We start from the raw sequence: 24,576 nt of genomic DNA, 5'->3' as shown, positions 1-24,576 counted from the left end.
TTGTTGACGGTGGGTTTTAATCTTTCACACAATATGCTCAAGAGAACCTTATTGTGGATTGGGCAAAGTGCACTTAAATTATCGGGCATGCTTTCGCCCGACCATATTCTACAAAGAAGTTGATGCACGCTCCTTATCAGTTCTTCGACGTCGTGATTAAATAGCCTCTTCATATAAGGCTGGAGAAGTGTTCCCTTCATAATTTTAGTATCTTCTAGATATCGGTTACTAGATCACCTCGGGGGGTTCTACAAGAGTAAGCTCCGGTCTTGAAACCTTCTGTTAGTCGCCGCATTTTTTCATAGAATTTTCGTCCCACAGTTCCCTTAACCGAGTTGCTGATGAGTGCTCTCAGAGAGAAGGAGTGCAAGTAGAGTAAAAAACCGTTCGGCTGTCTGTTGCGATTGCAGCCTCTTGATATTTCTTCAAATTTCAAAATATGGCGATTTTCTTCATTACTTTCACTCATTTTTGAACAGCTGTAACTTTTTTTCAACTTCCCCGAATTTAATTTGTTTTGTGGTTAAATCTCACCTTTCCATCATTTTATGGTATGACACAAAGTGATTGATAACAGTGGATATATACTACTGCAAGGACATGTACTGACAAAATACGAAAAGACTTTTTCGATTACCCAATATATTCATTCTGCTGTCCTCTACTTCTTTCCTTACCATAGGAATACGAAGATCTTTATGAATATTTTTTTACGCATGTACCATGGCGAACAAGTGATTGTTCTAAAAGGCCTTCATGCTACACCTTATCAAAAGCCTGAGCTACATCTAGGAATATAGATGAACAGTACTCTTTGTACTCAAATGCTTTTCTTATTTCGTTAGCAATTCTTTTTACTTGGTCTATCGGGCTACGTTTTTCATGAAACTCGGTGCGTTGGTATTTTATTATTTTCGTGGTGGAAAGGAGACATTTTTGATAGTAACACTTTTTCAAATATTTTATAAAAACCGGGTAGAAGATTGATTGGTCTGTAGGAAAACGGCTGAGTTAAATCTCTCCCAGGTTTATCTATAAAGATAATCTGCGACTTTTTCCATGAAATTGGATAGTATTGAAGAGCAAGGAAAGCACCTCTACATCAATATTTGGGAACTCAATTAACATTTTTGGGGTTAAGTTCTTTTATGTGTCTAATAATTTCGGAAGGTGAAGTCTTAAAAAAACTCGAGTGACTGGTTAGCTAGCTGTGTTGGGTTAGACTGACAGTTGTTCCTTGGGCAATTAGGTTGTAATACTATTCTAGGTGACTTGCAAACCAATTAACTTTTTCCACGTTACTTCGAGCCCAAATTCTCGTCTTGCATGACTTTTTTCAATTACAAACTTTTCTATTTTAGTGATTTTTCTGAAACCATGCAGCTTATAGCTTTGGTTTTGTGTTGCTAAAACAGCAGTGTTAGTTATTATATCATTGAGTTGTCCTATGCTTTCGACAATATCTCTTCCATTTTGTACCCAGCATTAATGTGACTACTCATGTATTTTTTTTTTATATTATATTTTAGTCAATTCGTTTTATAACATGTTCGATTCACTTTTGGATCAACGAATATGGGTTGTTGACAGCTTTATTATTACATGAGAGTGACCAGAAGATAGTTCAGTACATGTGTGGGCAATTTATTTATATTTTGGATTACAGCAAAATCAACTAAATCTGGCATTTTGTTACGATCATTAGGCCCATATGTCGGGTTACCAGGAGATATTATGTCTAAAATTATTGTACCTTTTTGGGGGTGTGACACCCCCCATCTATGAACGAGTCGGCATTTTCGGCCGTTTTAATATCATAACTAAAAATTTGAAGGTTCATTTCGGCAATTCCAGTAAGAGTTGCCAAGTACCCGGAAATTTGTTGTCAAAACTTATTGAATATTTTTAAGATTTTCATCAAAATATATTATTGCACATTAATTTTTACGTCATATCCATTGCGAATTCACTAGCCGGCATTTATGAAAATTCTAACTTCAGTAAAACGCAATAAATAGCTCTATAATTGCGGAAGCAAGCTTAAAAAGACACCTTTTCGTAATTTCCACGAGGATTATTAAAACACTACAATGTTCGAATAACAGTGGTTGAATATATTTTTTTTTAAGTTCGAAGTGTCAGATCAACCCTGAAAATGACTTTTCGAAACACCACAGAACACGCAGTGCTCCGAAGAAATATGACGATAATCCAGCAACTGCTTGTAATTTTGATTTCCAGACATTTTATAGAAAAGAATTCAAAATTGTCCTCGAAAATTTCACAAATTGTATTCAAGATAACTTGCAAGAAACTATGTCAACCTTTAAACCCATTCAAGAGATGTTCAGAATTCCAGCTAAAAGAAGTAATATTACAATAGAATCTATACAATTTGTTGTGCAATTGGAACCTAAGTTCTTCAGTGAAGATCTAGATTGTATTTTTGCTGAAACACAAATTCTTTTTGATTCATGTAAAGAGTGTAAATCTTTCGATGACATTTCTATAGTAGCGTACAAATTGAGAAAGGTCATTCCTTCTGCGTACAAAATTGTTCATTACATAATGACTGCTCCTGTCACGTCAGCTTCTTGTGAACGTTCTTTTAGTAAATTGAAATTTGTTTTCGAGGATTTGCGTACAACAATGGGGGATGAACGTTTGAATTCTTTGATGCTGCTTTCTTCTTCAAAGGATAAAGTAGACGAAATCGATCTGCGCGATGTTGTTGGGAAATGGTCAATGTTGAAACATCGCAGAGTGAAAATATAACTCAGAAATTTATATTTTTTGCAATTCAATCGCTGAACAATATATATATTTTATATTAAGAGAAACATTATTTTATTTATTTATTTATTTATAATAATTCTTATAACAAGAGGAGTTTTATTATATAAATACATAAACGCAGCACTGGCTACGAGGCCTTCAGCCGCCTTGTAATTATAACTAGGTAAAAAGTTCTATTTGCTAAGGGTTAGTAAAGGTGTAAGTTGCTTAAATATGTTTTAACAAATCGTTGGTTTTTAAGAATCTATAAACAATCATAACGTTTTTTTCTGAAGGTTCACTTAGTAGTTTTATGAGATCAATGTTGCCAGAGTTGTGGGCTGTTGAGTGAAGCATCGGACAGAGTGTGAGTAAGTGTTTGATAGAAGCGGTGTCCTCGCAAAGGGGGCAAATGGATGGGCTTTTACCCGATAGTAAGTGGGCGAGTGTTATGATAGTGTGTCCAATCCTTAATCGAGTATATGTCTTCATTGCGCTAGTTGGAACTGTTGACGAGTAGATTATTCGATTTCTGGCTGGGTTTATGTCCGCGTAGTGATGTTTAAATGTTTTCCATTCGCTTGCGTTTTTTTGATGTTTTTTGTGCTTAATAAGGTTAGAAATGTCTTGCTTGGATGAGGCATAGTATGTTAAGGCAGGAGTCCTGGCTACTTTTTTCGCAGCGAGGTCTGCAAAGTTATTGCCTGAAATACCGGCATGGCCAGGGATCCACATTACTTGGATTTTCTGAGGGACACCAATGACCGCGTCCCTGATAACTTCTATTATGGGATTGCGATTGAAAGGAGACGTTATTGCAGACATACACGATTTGCTGTCTGTACAGATGAGGAACATTCCTTTAGTCTTTTTTGCGTGATTAACTGCGTGAGGGATAGCAGATCCTTCAGCGGTAAATACAGAGCTCGTTGAGGGGAGAAGCCAATTGCAAATAATTTCTCCTGTGGCAGTGACAACTGCTAACGAAGTGGAATCGATGGACTTGGAGCCATCCGTAAACAATAGCTTCCAGCCATTATTTGTTTAATTAGATTCCAGTTCAGCAAAGGTTTGTTGAAAGACTTCGTTTGGTGTGTTTTGCTTGGACAAAAACATAAGCTTATTCTTTAGGATTTTATCATTGATCAGCCAGGGAGGATGTCGTGTGGTGAATTTGCATGTTGTGTTACGTAAAATATTATTTTCTTCAGCGAAACTTAAGCATCTCAAAATAGCCGATTGTATTCTTGGAATTTTTCTTTTTTTCGTGGCATGGGTGATAGTTGTATTTAGTAATGGGTTGGTGTTCTCAGCCGTTTTCGCAAGAATTTGGAGCGAAGAATCTATAATTTTATCTTGAATAGTTGGTAAACCAGATTCAGCCATTATCGTTTTTATTGGCGAGGTTGGAAACGCCCGGAGACTTCGCCGTATTGCGCAATAGTATGGTGCATTTAAAAGGTTGATACTGCTTTTGGAGCAATTGACATAGATGGGGAGCCCATAATCTATTTTTGAAGTTAGCAAAGCTCTGACAACATTGACTAGTGTGTTCGGATGAATAAATGAATGCTTAGACGAGTTCTGACATATTTACAGAGAGCATTAAAATTATACTTAGAGTCAAAAATTAACCCTAGTAATTTCAGCTGTGTTTTACATTCGATGTTAGTTTGGTTGTGGGTAAGTGAAATACCGTTGCAATTTTGCTTCCTACATACATGAAGGATATGTGTTTTGTCTAAAGAAAGTGAAGCACCAGACTCCAGTGACCAAGTCTCAATTCTGGCGAGTATATTAGTAAATAAGGATTGAGCTAAATTAGACTTTTGTGTAGATTAGGACATCGTCAGCATAGATCTGGTGCCCAACTCCTTTGTAATTTTTTATCATCCTACTAATATCATCGAAAGCAATGATAAAAAGGAAGGCTGAAAGAGGTGAGCCTTGCGGCGTACCATTAGAAAGCGGGAGTGTTGAAGAAAGAAAACCATTTACGTTGACTTTGAGTTTTCTGTTTGTGAGAAAGTTGGTAATAAAACGTATCATATTCTGGCCTATTTTCCATTTTCTAAGTTGTCGAATAATAATATGGGCTCCAATTTTGTCGAAAGCTCTGTGGAAGTCCAGAGATAGTACGGACACGTGGTTTTTGCTGGACAAAGCCTTAGTAATGAAGTAGTCAAGTTGGATTAAAGCGTCTAACGTGCCTTGACCTTTTTTGTAGGCGACTTGATTCGGTGATATGAACTTGTTTCGCTGAGCATACCACATCAAGCGGTTTGCCACGATCTTTTCCAAAATTTTGCCAGTACATGGAAGGAGGGAAATCGGCCTATAGTTAGCAAGTTCATCGGAGGATTTGTGTGGTTTAAGTATTGGTATAACACAGGACGTTTTCCAAAATTGGGGGTAGACACCAGTATTGAAAATTTGTTATAAAGCTTTACCAATCGGAGCTTGAGACTTTTCGGCATATGTCTGATAATTGGATAAGAAATTTTATCTTGCCCCGGCGACTTGCCCTTAACGGTAGATGCAACGAACTCGAATTCAGACAGTGAAATGCTGGTTTCTATTTGTCTAGCAGAAAAAGAAAGAGGGGAGACAGAGTAGGAAGTGTCGGACAGTGTGGTGGTTTTAGAGGTTTGAAACTGTGTGCTGAATGAAATATCTGAGCTTGTTTCAGAATAGTGGTTTGCAAATAACTCGGAAATTTTGGATGGATTGGTTACCAAACCTGTTGGCCCCTTTACGCATTGAATGGTTAGATTTCTAGGCACTCCAGAAAGTTTTTTTAAAGCGTTCCATATTAACTTAGGACTAGACGAAGGATTTATTTTGCTTGTGAAATCCTGAAAACATTTACGCTTGGCCTGTTTCGCGGAACGACGGAAAAGAGCATTGGCTTTCCTGAAAGATTTTAAGTTGACTAGTGTTCGAGCCCGTTTGTACTCATACCAAGCTGTCTGTTTTTTTGCCCGCAATTCAGCGATTTCTTTATTCCACCAAGGAAAACTCTTTGAACTTGCTGTTGGCTTTGTATGAGGAATGCTAACATTCGCTGCTGAACGAATAATTTTTGTTAAACTCGCACTTTCTTGGTTAGGGTTGTCAGATATTGGGGTATTATTGCTATTTATCTCGCAATGTGTCTGGAACTTCTCCCAATCAGCGTAATCAGTTTTGAATACCTTATTTATTTTGTGGTTTTTAGTTGTTGAACCTAGGTGCAATTTTAGTACAATGGGGAAGTGATCGCTTCCATGCAGGTGATCGAGTATACTCCATTCGCACTCTGTGACAAGTGTGTCGGTGCACATTGTAAGATCTACATGGGAAAAAGTGGAGTGAGTGGAAAAGTGCGTCGCGGATCCGTTAAGAAAAGAAAAAGGGAAACAGAAGAGAGCTAGAATTTCAACTCGTATGAGCAGTCAGTTGAAGCTGAGTGTCACCAATTGAGTACTAGTTCAAAAGAGAGTAAAAGCTAAGCGTATTTATTCAGAGTCATTTTCTATTTGTTCCGTATGTTCAGTAGAGTATTGATTATCGTTGGAAATGCTTGTTGTTGGAAAGAGATTTTCGTGATTAGGTGGATTAGATTGCACAGTAGTGTTGGTAGTAGTATTTTTGAAGTCAGTATATTTATTAAGCGAGTTTAAGGAGTTGTTTAAGTTAGAAATGAAAGAGGCTGTTGTTGGAATGAAAAGTTTGGGATTTAAGAAAGAGTCTTGTTGGGTACAGTTGTCGCTGCTATTTTTAGCTGAATGTGAGACGTTGTTGTAGTCAGAACTGATCGATGTAGGCTTGTTGATGGAAATATGCTTATTGTTGGCAATTGATGAGTGATTTTTGCTAGTTAAAGATTTTAATGATGAGTTAGGTGCAGAGGTGACCTCTGCGTTTTGTTTTGATGTAGTAGGCAAGCCATTGTCGGCGGTTCTATGAGTATTTTTAGATTTTGTGGAATTGTTGATGGCTGAAATTTTTGTTGGTGTGGTGGTTTCAGAGGATACCTCTTTTGCTGGTTGAAGCACATGTGCAAAGCTAGCAGTGAGGGAAGGGAGGGGAGTATTTTCTCTATACTTTTTGAGGGCTTCGTGCATACTGCACTTTTCTAGTGTCTTTATTTTTTAAATTTCTTTGGTTTGCATATACTTTGGACACGTATAGTCAGAAGAGCGATGCTCGCCAGAACAATTCGCACACATAACTCGGATGCAGTCATTATCGTGTGGAGAGGGAAAATTGCAAATTTCGCATGTTGGGGAGCCTTTACAATGTTTTTGCGTATGACCCAATTTCTGACATGACCTGCAGCGCATTGGATTAGGCACGTACGGTCGCACAGAGGTCATCCTCCATGCGATGTTTATTTTGTTTGGAAGGGAATAACTGCTGAATGATATTAGCATAACACCAGTAGTCTTTATAACACCTTCAACTTTGCGAGTGAACTTATAAACCGCGGAAACTTCGTAAGAACTCAGTCCTTCTATTATTTCGCTTTCCGGCACATCGTTTAAGAACGGTGCATAAATGGTGCCTTTGTTACAATTAAGATGTTGATGATAGCTAGCGCTAACAGCGCCAATGTTGAAAAGACATTTCGTTTTTATAAACTTTTCTGCTACTTGCTTATTTTTCACTAGCAGTAATAGGCTGCCGTCGCGTAATTCACTAATTTTGTTTATATCTTTGCTCACGGTGAGTAAGGCATTGTAAACACGAAAACAAGAAACCTTCGAAAGCGGTGTAGTATTCTCATCGGATTTAATCACTATATACTTTGGGTAAGTCAGGAAAAGCATCTTACAGTTTTTGATACGATTTTTTACGTTTTGGTTGGGGACCTTGGGCCAGCGCAGCAACAGGTTGTCCCCGAACTGGAAGCCCACCGGGGGCATAGTGGAAAAATTATAATACACTTATATAAGTATTGGATTATATTTCTCACTTAAAATAAGTATTAATCGCGTTACTTAAGTAAGCAGACCGGTGTGCAAAAAAAAAACACCAAAAGAGAGCTATATGAATAGCTGTAAACACAGAGAAAGACGCTAACTCAACTGCTCAGTACGAGGTTTAGTCGGTGACTGTAAGAGAAACATATTAAATGATGATTATACTAATATGTACAATACTTATTTGAGAATAAAATAATGAATTATGCTATTATGTTGTCAAACTTCTCCGTAATACCTTATCAGAAATGAAGATATCCTTATTTTATATATATTTATAAACATATACATTAAATCGGCAAATTCTTGAAATGAGTCGGCATTTCAAAGGGACTCACCCCCCCATGATCTGGATCCTCGCGACGCCCCTGACTCTATATGCTCATTTTTTACTTAAAAAAGTTTACTACATTTGGTTTTGGGCAATTTCATTTTTGCAGTGTTGCCTTTTAAAACGTTTAACATTTGGTTACGACGTGCTTGAATTTCGACAGACAATTTCGTTTTAAAGTCTCTTCATACAGGGCAACCCCTATAGTTTGCAGTGTGTTTTCTTGCACAATTACTACGTTTTTATTTAAATCCCTTTTTAATACGCTTTTATTAGCTTCACTTGTATGTATATATGTATGTATGTTTGTAACTTTTTTAAGTGGTACTGAAACGTAGAATATTTGAGCGACATTGTAGGAAGGCGATAGTAAGTTTAAGCAGCTCACCAAAAAGATGCGCTTAAAAGTATGCAACATCTATATAAAACTAGTTTTAGTGACATTTAAATAGCATACTGATTTGGGCGTCGACCGTATATAATTTATCTGGGCTCTCGACTGTTTGCTGCTGGACAAGCTTATGTAGCACTTAGTCGTTGTAGATCTTTGGACTGTATTCGAATTGATGAACTGGACTGTTCAAAGTTGACAGGTAAAACTCCATGTAATAGTGAAGCTTTAGAAGAAATGATTCGATTAAGAAGTAATAATTCGTAATGTCGTCAATAGAACTTGGCCGCAAATAATGTGATCTGATATGGAGCAGATATTTTAAATTGTAAATCGGGTGTGTTTCATTTTTCGTTAGTTGGTTAGAATTTGGCAGAAATTCTATTTTGAACATTGGTTGTGGGTTTTTATTTCTATATTTACAACTGATTTAGTACTAGAACCATATTCTTCCAGTGCTTCTTTAACATCATTAGAGTTAACCGAAGACTCTATACCTTTTATCACAACTACTAGGCCTTTAGAGCTCTTCAGTTGGTAAGAGTGGTAATTCCTTATTATTATTTGATAAGTGTGATACAATGTTACCTTTTTCAAGGGCACTATGTGAAAATTGTTTGTGCATATTAAATTGCTTATTTTGGAGACAAGCCTATTTGCGCTACGCTCACGCAACTAGATTGGAAGGTGTTTGACATTCACGAGTGGGACCTTTTTCATCATCGATAGGATCCTTGCACAGTATGGCAAATCAGTTGCCATTAAGAATTTCTGGTTTTTTACCATTTGGCGTGCCTGGTTATATTTGTTGATGGGCGTTTTTTGCTGCACAGAGGCGGGTGCATATCTTGGTGGATTTTCGATCCGGAGACAGCTTACTCAGAAGCATGACTATACCCCGTAACATTTTTATTCCTTATTAAACCTTTTTGTTCAAAAATGAACATGCAGTTGGTACGTTTAAGTATTAAGTGAATGCATACAAACATAATTAACACAAACGAAACATATGCACACAATGCACATACATTTAACATTTAACAATACAAACCATACTAGCAATGTTTTCATGGCTTTCCGTATTAAAATGTTAATAATTTCTTAAATATTAAAAATGAAAATGTCAATATTTTTTTCAAATGGTAAATTATATACCGTACAAACTACAAAAACAATATCAAATAAACTTAATGTAATGAAAAATGGAAACAAAACTGTTATTCAAAATATTGAGGCTACTTATGTTGCCACCAGATGAAAATATTTTTTTTCTAACAAAATGATTGAAATAATATTCTTACAGTTTTTCAACTCTTCTCATTAAAACCTTTTACAATAAACTAATAAATTAAATTTACTTCACGATTTAGCAAATCTATTCGGGTTTTGTTTATAATTTTCGAACTAGTTTAGATTATTTTCATGCTGCCTTTTCTCATTATATAGAGTATGATGTCAAAGAAATTTTGTAATTCTTAGTCACACCTGTCACAATCTAAATCGATAAAAGTAATCATAAAAACTTATCGTAATATCTATTATTATTGAAGACGATGGAAAATTTTACACTGTTTCGTTTTAAGTTTAAGTCCATGTTCATGATTTTGTTTTCGATCCCAATAGTAACAATACACATTTAAAGAATTAGGAATATTTACGAACTTCTCACAGAAAAGACAATAACTGCTCCTAAATACTCAACTTATTTTCTCTTGCATGCATTATTTGTTTATTACTTCCTAAATGACATGGAATTAATTACCCGAACCTCTATATACTTAACCTTTCCTTTCTTTTCTCTTTTTAGATCCCTTCCAGAATATCAAGATAAAGTGTTTGTGTGCAATTATCGCTTCAAAAAGGAATTTACTAACGGCAATGTGTCAGATTGGACTGTTAATGCTTTAAACCATTTTAAGCCAATTGATTTAGTCAGAGAAAAATAAGTGAATAAACATATATATTAACAAATTAAATTTGTATTTTCTGAAATTTTGGTTTTAAAAATTATATAGTTATGTATGAATAAAATTGTAAACACTTGATAGAGATTCAATTATTATTATAATGAAATACATATTTTCGAAAGCGTAACAAAACTATGACATAGATTTAACTTGAACGCTTCAAATTAGTCAGCACGATGCTTATGTTCCACGTTCTTGAAAGGCAAAGAGAGCTACCAAGTACGTTCGGTAAGTTCAATATTTTATACTCTCGCACATGTTGCTGCAGAGAATTATGGTTTTGGGCACCTAACGGTTGTTTGTAACACCTAAAGCTACATCTTTTTCCGAGGGATCACCGGAAATGGCGTCGTAATGGCCGAGTTTAAAATATCTTTTTCCAAAAATTTCAGAATTTCTTTGTTATTAGTGTATGTTTGTAACAATAAAAAAATTTAATAAAATATTTAATTTTTTTTATTAGAAAAAAATGTTGAAAAAAGTCTGAGCGAATGTTGACAACTACTAAAAGTACGATAACGGTACGGAAGGACCTTATAGGAGCCGGTGTCAATATTGAAAAAAGGGTGTCACACCGCTCACCTTTGGGTGAAATTCCATATCTCAGGACCTACTCAACTAAATTCAGTACATAACCTTATGGCGAATTTCCTGTTACCGTGCGAAATTGAGATCGGACTACAACAGATATAACATAATTTGAATTTCCATCTTTTTTTCATTTTCCAATATACGAATCAAGCTCCAATGAATATATCGGTATTAAACATATACACAAATAGTGTCTTTAAGGTATGATACTTGCAAAATCACACCCAGTGCCGATGGCTGACTTTTTACAGAGAATTTTGTTCAATCTGTGAGATATATTATTGAAATACGGAGAAAATGATAAAATCGGGTCAATACTTCCTTAACTCCTATATACCTAATACAAAATTTTCAAACTTCCGGTTGGCTTTATACGGGTAATCCGAGTAGAGGGTTTGTCCGGAAAGTAATAGGACTGAGTTGATTTAAAAAAATTTATTGAGACAATCGTTAGAATTCTTTAAAAACTTTCAAAATAGGCTCCTTTTGCGTCGATGCAGCGCTGCCAGCGCTATTTCCAAGCATTGAAGGCGTCACGGAAGGCTTTCTTCGGAATAGCCTTGAGAGCCGAAGTGCATGCTGTTTGGATCTCCACTGTCGTCTGAAAATGCTTGCCTTTCATCTTTTTTGTCTCGGGATCATACTCAAAGATCCATGGCTGTGATTTATACAAAAATTAGGGGTCACTTTCACACATGTTAAAATTTTTTTGGCACACTTCTATTCACCATTTGAGAACTTTTGGGACTATCTTCGCGCACACCTTGCGCATGTTCAAGTGCTCTGTCACAATGTCATGAATCACAAATTTTGATAAATTAAACAGTTAGGCAATTAAACGATTGCCGAAGTTGACGATTTGAGCTCAAAAATTTGCGCACACGAGTCACATTGTCGGTGTTTGTTGAAGTAGTAGGTTTCCCAGCACGGTTCATCAGCAACTTCTTCCGGGCCCTCCAAAAAGTCCTGGTGCCATCGAAACATACCACTTCTTGCTAAAGCAACATCTGGGTAAACCTGCTTGATCATATCAAACGTCTCTGCCGCAGATTTACCGAGTTTCACATGGAATTTAATTCGTGTTTGCACCATTTTGGCCGACCAATTTTTTGCAATTTCTCCGCTAGAGACAATATTCCATCAGTGTAAATCGAAATTTCCAGAACGGAAACGAGCGAACCGTTGTTGTGCTACATGAACTAATACAGCATCATCTCCGTAAATTTCACAAATTTTATTGGTGGCTTGCGTGGCATTCTTCCCTTTTATATACAAAAATTTCAAAATACAGCGAATTTCTTCATTATTTTCACTAATTTTTGAAAAGCTGTAACTTTTCAACTTCCTCAAATTAATTTTTTTTTGATTAAGTTAAGCTTAAAATCTCAGTTTTTTCAACACTAAATGGTATGATACAATGTGATTAGTAGCACTGGCGATATACGATTGCAACTACATCTATTGACAAAATACGAAAAGTCTTTTTCGACTACCCAATATACAAATGCAAAAGCATTTTACTGAAAAGCAATTATTTTGTAAGTTGTGATTTGTAAAAAAAAAATTAGATTAATCTTAATCAAAACAAGTAAGGAAGGGCTAAGTTCGAGTGTCACCGAACATTTTATACTCTCGCAGGATAAAGTGATAATCGAGACTTCATTATCCGTCACACATATTTTTTTATTTTGCTGTAAAATTAATTAGATTAGTAGTTCCTGAGATATGGTTTTTGGGCACAATTCCGATTTCTTTGGCGCCGCGATTTGAAGGTACCTCATTAAAAAACATATATAAGGTTATAGGGTCCGCAAATGCTTAGTTTAGGAGATATTCGACCTTAAAGTTCAAAAATTCGCAAAATTCGAATATTTCAAGAAGCTATTTCAGCACGATAAACACACTTTATTCACATTTTTTTCTTCAAATTAATTAAATTACACTATAATCTTTAAAATAAATCCATATTTTACACTTTTAGCAGGTTTTTTACCTAAGAAATCTTTATTTTAAAAATTACTTTTTACACTCGTAGTGATCATTTATGTGCTAACAATTATAATGAAATGGAGTGCTGCCATATGATAATAAGCAAATATGAGCAATTCGCTGAATTTCTCTATTTTGATATAATTCCTCTTTCTTTAATTACCTTCTAATGAAAACAAGTGTGTCTATAAATTATATCTCAAATTAAAATGAGTATGAACAATCTTTCCATGCATATTTTTTCTTATTCAAATTTAATAAACAACTAGGTAATATATAATAATATTACGTATTAAAATAATAAAATGCTTAGGTTACGTCGGGTATTGGCTGTATCAGGATTATCTTTTTAAAGGAGTACTTCGCGAAAGTACTTCGGTCACCCCGGGTATTCGCTCGACCACGGTTATTTTTTTAGAGCGCGGCCGAAGGCCGCCAACGCAGAAAGGAGTACTACACGAAATTACTTCGGTCAACCCGGGTATTCGCTCGACCAGGGTTATTTTTTTAGAGCGCGGCCGAAGGCCGCCAACGCAGAAAGGAGTACTACACGAAAGTACTTCGGTCACCCCGGGTATTCGCTCGACCAGGGTTATTTTTGTAGAGCGCGGCCGAAGGCCGCCAACGCAGAAAGGAGACTACACGAAATTACTTCTGTCAACCCGGGTATTCACTCGACCAGGGTTATTTTTTTAGAGCGCGGCCGAAGGCCGCCAACGCAGAAAAGAGTACTACACGAAAGTACTTCGGTCACCCCGGGTATTCGCTCGACCAGAATTATTTTTTTAGAGCGCGGCCGAAGGCCGCCAACGCAGAAAGGAGTACTACGCGAAAGAGTCAGGTATTCGCTCGACCAGAATACCAACGCGAGTACTACACGAAAGTACTTCGGTCACCCCGGGTATTCGCTCGACCAGAATTATTTTTTTAGAGCGCGGCCGAAGGCCGCCAACGCAGAAAGGAGTACTACGCGAAAGTACTTCAGTCAACCCTATATGATTAAATTTTACAATATTATCATAGATTTTTACTTATTTGTCTTTATTGAACATAAATCGCAAATTAAACATATACATATGTAGATGGAAAAAGTTTTCACAACTCAATATTATAACTTGAAAAATGTTGGAAAGTACGTTTTATTAAAATTAATATAGAAAAAAGAATCACGCAAAGAAACAAACAAAGAAATATCGTTAAGAATCCTGCAAATTTGGTGTTTAAGATGTGGCAACGCTTGTTTTCCTCATAATTGTAAACAATCTAACCTTTGCAGTGATGAGTGAGATAACTTATTTTTAAATTAATAAATTTAGGTAAAATATTACAAAATAAAAGTGAAATGTGAACTTATTGCAATCTTTAAAGTGTATATTTAAATATACCAAGTGAAAAATGTAAAAAAAATAGTGAAATTTAGAGAAATACCATGTGTTTTTAGTGCAAATTTTTGAATTTTTAATCGTGAATATTTTGAAAAATATAAGTTATTTTAAAATTATTTTTGGATATTTCTCCTCTGGAGAAGCTCCCCTATCCGCACATACCCCATTTATACGGAAATTCAGTTTTTTTACCCCTCCGCCAAAGTAATCGGAATCGTGGCGGTTTTTGGTCCATAAGTGGTCGACGCCACGCCCATTTTCAATTTTTAAAAAAGCCTGGGGTCGAATCGTTACATCCGTGCACGGATCGGCAAACATACCAAAGAAAATTACATGATACGTCAGTCGTATGCGGTAGGGTTGTCGAAAAAATATCGATACATCGATATATCGATATAATTTTTTCAATGTAACAATATTTTTGAGCGATATTTATTGTTTCGATATATCGAGGTATCGATATAATATTATAAGTATTGAAAAGGTATTTATAAAAACGATATTTTTATGATCAAAAATTTCTAAATCATTTTTTATACTAACTGTTTAATCCAAACAAATACTCCTCTACATTACTCCCACAATTTACGTAAAGTAAAGATCTTTTCCCGCGTTTTTTACAAAAGGATTGTGGGCACACTGTTCTTCAGAGTTAGGTGTCATACGAGATCTGATAATATTGCTTACCCCATTTAAGCAAGCTACTGAAGAAATTAGCGGCGATCAGTACGTGACTTCAAGTTTGGTGATTCCCATTGCAAACTTACTTCAGAGAGGCCTTGAACAAGTAAAGCTTTTCACCGAATTTGGTATTGCTGTTCAGAAGAGTTTGCTCAATTTAGTTATTGCAAAACTAGAACCACTAGAGCGACATTTACATCTGACCAAAGCAACAATTTTATACCCACGCTTTAAGCGTATTCATTTTAGCGCTAGCTGTTTCCACCGCAATAACCGAACTGTCAAAAGAAATACGTTTAGAACATAGGCGTAGAGGACAACTTTCGCCTGAACTCAGACCCACTCGCACTACCATAATTCCAAATTCCGAAAAATCTTCGCCGTCGTTGTGGTCCGGACATGAAAAAATTATGATAGATATTGCTGCAGCTTCAGCAAACTCTTTACTTTCAACTTCAACCAGTGATGGTATGCCTAGCGAACTAAAGCAATATCTAGATCAGCCTATAATACACAGAAAAGAGAATCCAACAAAATTCTGGTTTAATTGTCGTCATTTTACCCCAGTCCTTCCCGACATAGCTCTAAAGTATTTGATATCGCCTGCGTCCTCGGTTTTCTCGCAGAGAGTGGCATCTGCTGTGAATCTCGCTGTACCTAATAACAGAAGTCGGCTTACAGCCGAACACGTAAATCAAAGAGTTTTTCTTATGTATGTATCAGATATATATTGGTTTGATTAATAAATAACTAATGCTTTAATTGTTGTTCTTGATTTATTAAAAATTATGTCAATTGGTTAGTATTTATCTAGTAAGATGATAAAAGTAGATTAGGCCAAATATTTTTTTTTTTTTCATATCATACCGATATATCGATATTTTAAATAAAAATATCAATGTCGATATTGATATATTCAAAAATGACTGATACAATATATATCGATACTTTATTCCATTTCCGACATCCCTAGTATGCGGTGATTGGCATTACGCTTCGTCTCGACATAAAATCTTTGTCTTACGAACTGTCAAATCTATTGCTATTGCCATTGCCAAATCTGTATGTTGGCATTTGTTATCATAACATAATCATTTGCGCGAAGGCGCAGGTTAGGTAGGTTCGAGCTGATGTAGCGCATGCTTTGAGCTCTTGAAAAACTTATTTTATCACATTGCGAAATGCCGTCGGGTAGGTAGCTGATGTAGCGCATGTTTTGAGCTCTTGAACTGCTCTTTTATGCTCTTTTATGAGGAAAATAAAAAAGGATTACGATACTTTTGTTTACAAATGTATTTCTGCGAAAAAGGATTACAATCCTTTTTTTACAAATGTATTTCTGGGAAAAATAAGATAATAAGAAAAGAATAAAGATCCCTTTTTTACAAAAGTATTTCTGGGAAAATAAGAATTCATATTTTTGGACTACTATATAATAATTGTGGCATAAATTTTATATACCAATTAAAATAATAAATTTAAAATGAGAAATGATTATTTATGCTTGTATAAGTTTATTAAATTTACGACTTCGCTCATTCCATAATTATTCTGTAAATTAACAATATTAAACTAAATATTAATTCTTTTGAAAAATGTTATTTTGAAAATGTACTTTATTTTATTTTTATCATATAACACAACACAATCGTCTTAATATTCGCTCTTCTAAATTTCATATTACCGAAATGAAAATGCCGTCGGCATATGTGTAAATGGGATATGTTGCCTCTTCGAAATTTTCATAGAAATGAAAACTGCGCTGTCAAACTGCTGAAGTGACAGCTTATTGCTTACAATATATGGTAAACTAATTAGTTTGCCATATATTGTAAGAAATAAGCAATATGGAGTCTCCACAGGCAATAGGCAGGGAAAACCAGTTAGTAAGACATAGATTTTATCCTGCCGAGACGGCCCGTTATGACATACATACGATAGCAAACGGATCGTAATGTATTTTCAATTCAGAATAGTTTTTAAATTTCACATTGCTTTGGATCGTATTTTTAGGTAACAATAGATGTGGAACTGTCAAAACTGTTGCGAAATTTTCAATAAACTAACAAAAGCTAATTAAATATCAAAATTAATTCATGTTTGTTTTTTTATTTGAGCTCTAGTGAAAGTAATGGGCATAAAAAATAGTGCGGAGGTAGCTAGGAGATCGTAGCAATAGCGTAGGTATAAAAAAAATTATGAATCCTTATTAATAAAATTTTCTTTGTAGATGTATCGTTGAACAAAGCATTGAAATCTTAAAAAGACGGTGGAGTATTTGAAGATATGACAAGAGAGGAAGGTATTACCCCACAAAAGTGGAAGATTTGCTAATAACTATTTGTGAGGCATTACATAACACCTGCATAAAATTTGCAATTAGTTACGACCCTCAAAAATTGCGATTCTTATCACACACAAGAAATGGACAACGGGGTAGCGAACCGCTTCACCGCAATCGACCAAATAAATATTCAAAAATGTATATATCCTTATCCTTGTAAATAATTTTATTTTTATTGCCAACTAAAACACAAAAATTTGATCACATAAATAATTTTTTTTTTTAATTTTTAATGAGATATTCCATTCATTGGTTTCTTGTTTATGTTCCTTATTCCTAACAAGTAAGGAAAGTCTAAGGATGGTGTCACCGAACATTTTATACTCTCGCATGATAAAGTGATAATCGAGATTTCATTATCCGTCATTTACATATTTTTTTATTTTGCTGTAAAATTAATTAGATTATTAGTTCCTGAGATATGGTTTTTGGTCCATAAGTGGGTGACGCCACGCCCATTTTCAATTAAAAAAAAGCCTGGGTGCAGCTTCCTTCTGCCATTTCTTCCGTAAAATTCAGTGTTTCTGACGTTTTTTGTTAGTCGGTTAACGCACTTTTAGTGATTATCAACATAACCTTTGTACGGAAGGTGGGCGTGATTATTATCCGATTTCTTCCATTTTTGAACTGTATATGGTGATGCCTGAAGGAAACGACTCATTAGAGCTTGGTTGACATAGCTATAGCAGTTTCCGAGATATGTACAAAAAACTTAGTAGGGGGCGGGGCCACGCCCACTTTTCCAAAAAAATTACGTCCAAATTACGTCAATGTTCATAGACTTAACTAAATAAATAAATATGCCCCTCCCTAATGCGATCCTTTGTGCCAAATTTCACTTTAATATCTTTATTTATGGCTTAGTTGACACTTTATAGATTTTCGGTTTTCGCCATTTTGTCGGCGTGGCAGTGGGCCGATTTTGCCCATCTTCGAACTTAACCTTATTATGGAGCCAAGAAATACGTGTACCAAGTTTCATCATGATATCTCAATTTTTAGTTACAGCTTGCACGAACGGACGGACAGACAGACATCCGGATTTCAACTCTACTCGACACCCTGATCACTTTGGTATATATAACCTTATATCTGACTCTTTTAGTTTTAGGACTTACGAACAACCGTTATGTGAACAAAACTATAATACTCTCCTTAGCAACTTTGTTGCGAGAGTATAAAAACTAATAATACCAACACCAAGTACGACAAATAATGGCAGAGCAAATAGAACTACTAACTCGATGCTTAAGACACAAAATGCCACAAATAATCCATTGTCAATTAGGCAACGAATGGAAAAAAATTTAAAATATTTAACTTCTTTTGCAGGGAATGTAAAAATACCACCCTTCATGAGGCAACTGACAGAGTACGAAGAGACTACTTATGTAGGGCAGAAAGAAATAGTTTTTAGGATGATCTAAGATTTAAAAATTGGTGGTTCAGCAAACAATTTTTGTTCTGTTTTTTGCAAAAAAACTCACCTTAACGTTGTTAAGCTAAAGTTAAGCTGATGCAGCATTATAAACCCACAAAAAATGAAATGACGACCACTACTTATGGTAAACAGTATAGCGGAATTAAGTTAAAGAGTAAAGAAAATGTTAGATAATATAACATAATATAGTTCACTAAGCGAAAATGGTGACATTATGAACGACATTTTTTCGGGGCTGCTAATTCAGCGAATAAAACATTTAGCAGCAGGGACATTTGCATATACAGTGCAATCAATTACATCATTGACAGACATGACGAATGAAATTTACTGATTGGATGAAGGCAATCTAAATCCTCTAGACTAAACTCTAAAACTAGAGGGAAGCAAAGTTCAAGTTCATAACAAAAAGAATCTCATTCGGGACAAAGGGAACATAGAAATATTACTTATCAAAAAATACCACCTTTACTTCCTTTAAAATTATTTAAGACAAATTCAAGCAAATCAAAACTATTTTAATTACTCAATACAACAAAGAAACTCGAAAATAGTAAACAACAACTACAAAGAGGGGGACCAGAACCCAGGAACGTGGACATAATGAGTAGAAGAGGTGATCTGCAAGAATAAAATCAGGAGTTTTTTACAAACTAGCCTAAGAATCTTAAGAAAGTAAAATTATAATTGTACTAGCTGACCCCGCAAGCGTTTTTCTGCGTGAAATTATGTATTTTGAAATGAAAATAAATTTAAATTTATCATTTAATTTTTTTTTGTTTTTTTTTTTTCAATGTAACTCAGCTTTATACATTTTTTGGTTTCTGTTCCGGTGTACAGGAAAGCTGGTTTTCCAACACGTGAGCACACCACGGCCGTGTGAAAAACATAGCATTTCCAAATTTATGCCTCACACTATGCGACTATCTTTAGGTCCTGTTGATTGACATCTCAAATGCAATTTTCACTGGAAACGGAATACGTTTGAACTTAAATGAGAAATCGTTAGACCTCAAAGGAATTCGTAGAATCAAGCATTCTCCCCCTTGTATTCGATAGGTGCGTCACAATCAGTCGGGTTCCATTACACACTTTCGGCGCATAAAGATTGCGAGACATAATAACGACGGGTCCTACTTTGAGACGTAAATGATGCGGTGGTCCACAGAATTTAGAAATACCACTGGATAATTCCTGGCATCGTCTTTATTGTCAAGACGAACGATCGATTTGTATGAGCGCAAGTCTCCCGGAATTTGAATTTGAATCTTCTAGTTTAAGTCAACAACATCGGTATTTTTGGCAGTTAACATTGCGCGTGCACTTAAGGAATCGTAGTTACGATAATTTGGCCAATGTCCGAACATTTGTGATGAGTTCATCTTTCGTGAACTGATAAAGGGAAGATGGAATTGATACCGAACTACCGGAAGTATCAACCGAAATTGTACCATTTCCAATTTTTAGCGAAGACGATGTAAAATGTCTTTGGCAATGTCGATGTTTATATCGAAAAGTATGCGAACTTCATTTTCATTCATTTTGTAAAATTAACAGACTATTGTTCTACCGAGTAACGAACTATCCATCTGGCAAGCTTGATAATTGTTTCGTTACTCGGTAATATCACATCAGCTGTTCTCCTGTTCCTCTGTACATCAATTTAAAGTACTTACCAGTAATAAATTTGATCTGCTCCACATAATTTTCAATTAAAACACTGGCAATTTTTGATTTTGCACTTTGTTGAGGCATTTTTACTCTCTAATAAAATTGAATCAGCTGTTTCGGAATAAAATTTACCATATTACCAAGGTAGAGCAAAAAGTATGGCCACAGTAAAGCCTTTTAACGAAGTATTAACTAATGAATTACCAAATTAACAGGCTTCGGTCTGAATACCCTTAATATCAATATAATAGAGCAATGTTCTAACGAACGGATCACTGATGAAAGTTGAGAAAAAACTCGTCAATGATAATTTTGTTGCTGGCGATGATTCCACTGGCTATGCTGTATTCTCTGGGGTGAAATACACTCTTTGGCCAATCTCCAAATTAACTACGAGACGCACAACAGTCGGAAAACGTTCATGAATTGCAAAAGTAAATATCCAAACTTACAAACGTATTTTATCGATTTCGCCAAACTGCAATACTAAAAATTTATATGATTTTTGAATATGAATTAGAATAATAGTGGTGAATATAGTACGATCCATATGTTGTCAACTTCGATATTCACTCTTCTACATAAGTTAAATGCTGAATGTTCTGTTATCTGGTAAGCGACGCCGATAGAGTTGATATCCATCATTTCCAGTTTGTGTTTCCGAAAGAAAAGCAGGTGGATAGTGTTTCGTGCATTTATTGTCAGACATACAAATCGAAAAGGATTGTAGTGTTCGCAAGGTCCATGAGCCATATTGGTTTCCACCACTTCATATAATACTGGATCTTTCTCTACATCAGGAATTTCCGGAGAAATGATTTCATCAATTTGATCTGGTGTAACCATCATCGAAAGAAGAATGTTTGCGTGCGGAAAACCTCTATTTTACCACTCAACAGAGTACATTTAGCATCCAACAGCACCACATGTACGTTGCTTTAAGATAAAGTCAATCAAACATCGTAACTGTTGTTTGAAAAGTCGTGCTGTGACATCGTGACGATCGCTTGCTGATTTACCGCAATCCATAATTCCGCACGTATGTCACCGCATTTTGGGAGTACTTCTTGGCTTGCCTTGCCTTGGGCTGCCATACTTTGATGGCAAAAAGAACACCGACCGATATAAGGGCGACCTCTTGGTGCCATCGTAACAAATTTCAATCCACAATTGACCTTTTTGTGTGAAACACACGTAAAGTTTTCACTGAATAATTTTCAATAATATTTCTTTTCAATAGCCGGAATAAAAAAGCAAGCGACCGAAATTGAACTATTCAAATAATTTACAAATCAAAATATTGAAAAACAAAAAAAAAACAAAAATTGAAAAAAAAAATTGTTTGGAAAAAAGTTACTTTTTGGAATTATCCAATTTTCCGACTTTTAATGAAAAGTATAAGAACTTTTTATTTCTAAACCTTCCTTGATCCACAACGAACAACCTCTGAAAATTTCATCAATATTGGTTCAGCCATTCTCTTAGCGTTACTAACGAACAAACATTCGTTTGTATGTAAAAAGAGAAGGGCTGTTTTTAGTGGTTTTCCGGCAATTATTTGAATGTTTCTCTCCGTAAAAACCATCCTTGAACCTCAGCGAACATTTTAAAAAAAGAATTATCAAATTTGGTTCAGTTGTATGAAAGTTATGAGCGTATATACAGTTTGGTCAACTTTTATATAAGAAATTGGAATTGTCGTCTTACTCTATCTTACTCGCAATTTTTCCTTATTTGCTCACCGTTTGACCTACCCTGGACTACAACAAATATTTTAAAACCAAAATCAGCTCAATCGGCCCAGCCGTTCTCGAGTTTTAATCAGACTAACGAACAACAATTCATTTTTTTATATAGATTATTTATATAGATTAACGATTTTTGAGAAACATTTTTGTGCTCTGGTTGACTCAGGCTCAGTCATAAGCGTAATGAAAAAATCTAGTTTTGAAAAATTTAAATTGCCAGCGCTTGAAAGTGAAAACACTATGGTGAATACTTTAAGCGAAATAATTGAAACACCAAGTATTAAGGTAAAGAGGGCTTGTCCAAAGGATACTCGGAAAACGCCAGCATGAGATGGTATTAATGGATTTTAGGAAACGATTTCATTTTCAAAAATTTAAAAACAGTGATGCACGAAATAAAAACACTAACGGATCAACAAGTACAGAGTATATAAATTACCTATCAAAGAAGATAGATAATTCAGGAATCAATTAACTGTAGACGATAAGAATCCTCTACCAAATATCGTAGAAATCTTGGATAAATTGGGCAAAGCACAGTACTTTAACAAAACGCTACTACCTGATTTTAATGACAGAATGGGACGTCGAGAAAACAGATCCGGCAAGCCTTTCGAGTTGAAAATGGTACAGCTACATTTCAAAGATTTATGAACGATATATTGAGAGAATACATAAACAAAATGTATTTCGCATATTAGACAACATACTGATCTTTTCAAATTATTTAGAAGAGCACCTAAGCTTATTGAGTTTTTTTTTTTTGAATTTACAAGAAAACAAATTAAAAAAACAGGAAGATAAATGCAGTTTTCTTCAAAAATAAACTAAATTATTAGAACATATATTAACGAAAGTTGATGCCTAACACAAATAAAAATGTTGCAATCCAAAAGTTATAATGCCAAAAACTGGGAAACAATTAAAATGATTTTTAGTAGCTAATGGTTACTATAGAAAATTCATGAAAGATTATACAAAAATACAAAGACCCAAAATATATTGAAAGCTTTGAGAACTTAAAAGAACTAATTTCATTTCATCCAATTCTAAAATTTCCAGAGTATGATAAAGAATTTAGTATCACAACTGATACTGGTGACTATGCCATTGGAGTTGTATTTTCACAGCAAGACTAACCAGTGTGTTATGTACATTTCAAGGACACTAAACAATTACGAGAAAAAATACTCAACTACGGACAAGAAATTTTTAGCAGTAACATATTTTCGACCATATATATACAACAGAGGAACGTAAGACAACTAGAAGTGAACGTAACGTTCAACATTTACTCCTAATCAAAATTTTCAATTAATAATTTCGCGAATGTTCTAATGAGAGTAGCATACTTTTTTCACCGAAGTGATGAGCAACGAAAAAAAATAAAACAACTGGGTTGAAGGTTTAATCGATAATCAGCATTCCGTTTTATTTCGTGCTTTCTTAAATACTAATATTTTGCTTTCTTGCAACAACTTAAAAATAAATGTTAGCATAACAATTCTCAGGAAATGTGTCTTGAGCATTTTGCAAAGTAATACAATTAATAATAATAAAGTTATTATACATTTTGTTGACTGTTGCATTTTCGTTAGCGGAAATGCACTTAAATGAACAATAAATACAAATTATTAAAATTCTTCGGAATTAAAGGTACATTTTGTTAACTGTTGCATTTTCGTTAGCGAAAATGCACTTTGACAAACAATTCTTTGGAAAACTCAATTAATAAATATTCGTATTAAAATTCTTTGGAAATAGTATTCTTTATAACATAGCATCTCACATTAGGGTAAAAGGGAACACATCACTTGTAGCAGTACTTCGCAGTTATGAGGATAGCAGCAGCAGTTGAAAGTATATAAGAACATAGCGGTCTTCATCATCGGCAATATTTGATAGTTCGTAAGAGCAGAGCAGTTTATGCCACCAGCCACAGTAAAACCGGATTTTGAAATTTATTTGAACGAAGACGAGAAGAAGTTGAAAAAGCAGAAGTAAGACAGAAAGAAGACAGGTAAAGAAGTTAATTGATAAAGATAAGTTAGGCAAAGCAAATAAAACAAAGTGTAGTTAAATAATGTCAAAATCCGATTGAAAAATTTGCCGTCCTATGTATGTATGTATCTGATTGGATATAACGAAATATTAATGTGAATGAATGTTTGTGAAATGTAAAACTGATAAACGTAAGTTTCTAAAAGTACTGGGAAATAATTCAGCACTATTCAATCGACTGTGCAGCAAAAAACACACGTCAACAAACACAAGGAAGGTTCGACGTCGTGAAGCTAC

General features: G+C 34.9%; 1 protein-coding gene across 1 annotated transcript in view; it reads left to right on the top strand.

Moving 5' to 3' along the window:
• Positions 1-10,508, top strand: part of LOC105222905 (uncharacterized protein C2orf47 homolog, mitochondrial) — a 50,965-nt gene extending 40,457 nt beyond the window's left edge. The window contains 1 exon segment of the mRNA NM_001304985.1: positions 10,269-10,508. Within this exon segment, the coding sequence (NP_001291914.1) occupies positions 10,269-10,407 (139 nt within the window). The 3' untranslated portion in view covers positions 10,408-10,508.
• Positions 10,509-24,576: the final 14,068 nt, after the last annotated feature.

The sequence above is a fragment of the Bactrocera dorsalis genome, chromosome 3, assembly GCF_023373825.1.
Source record: "Bactrocera dorsalis isolate Fly_Bdor chromosome 3, ASM2337382v1, whole genome shotgun sequence".
NCBI lineage: Eukaryota > Metazoa > Arthropoda > Insecta > Diptera > Tephritidae > Bactrocera > Bactrocera dorsalis.
This window is presented reverse-complemented; position numbering and strand designations above follow the sequence as displayed.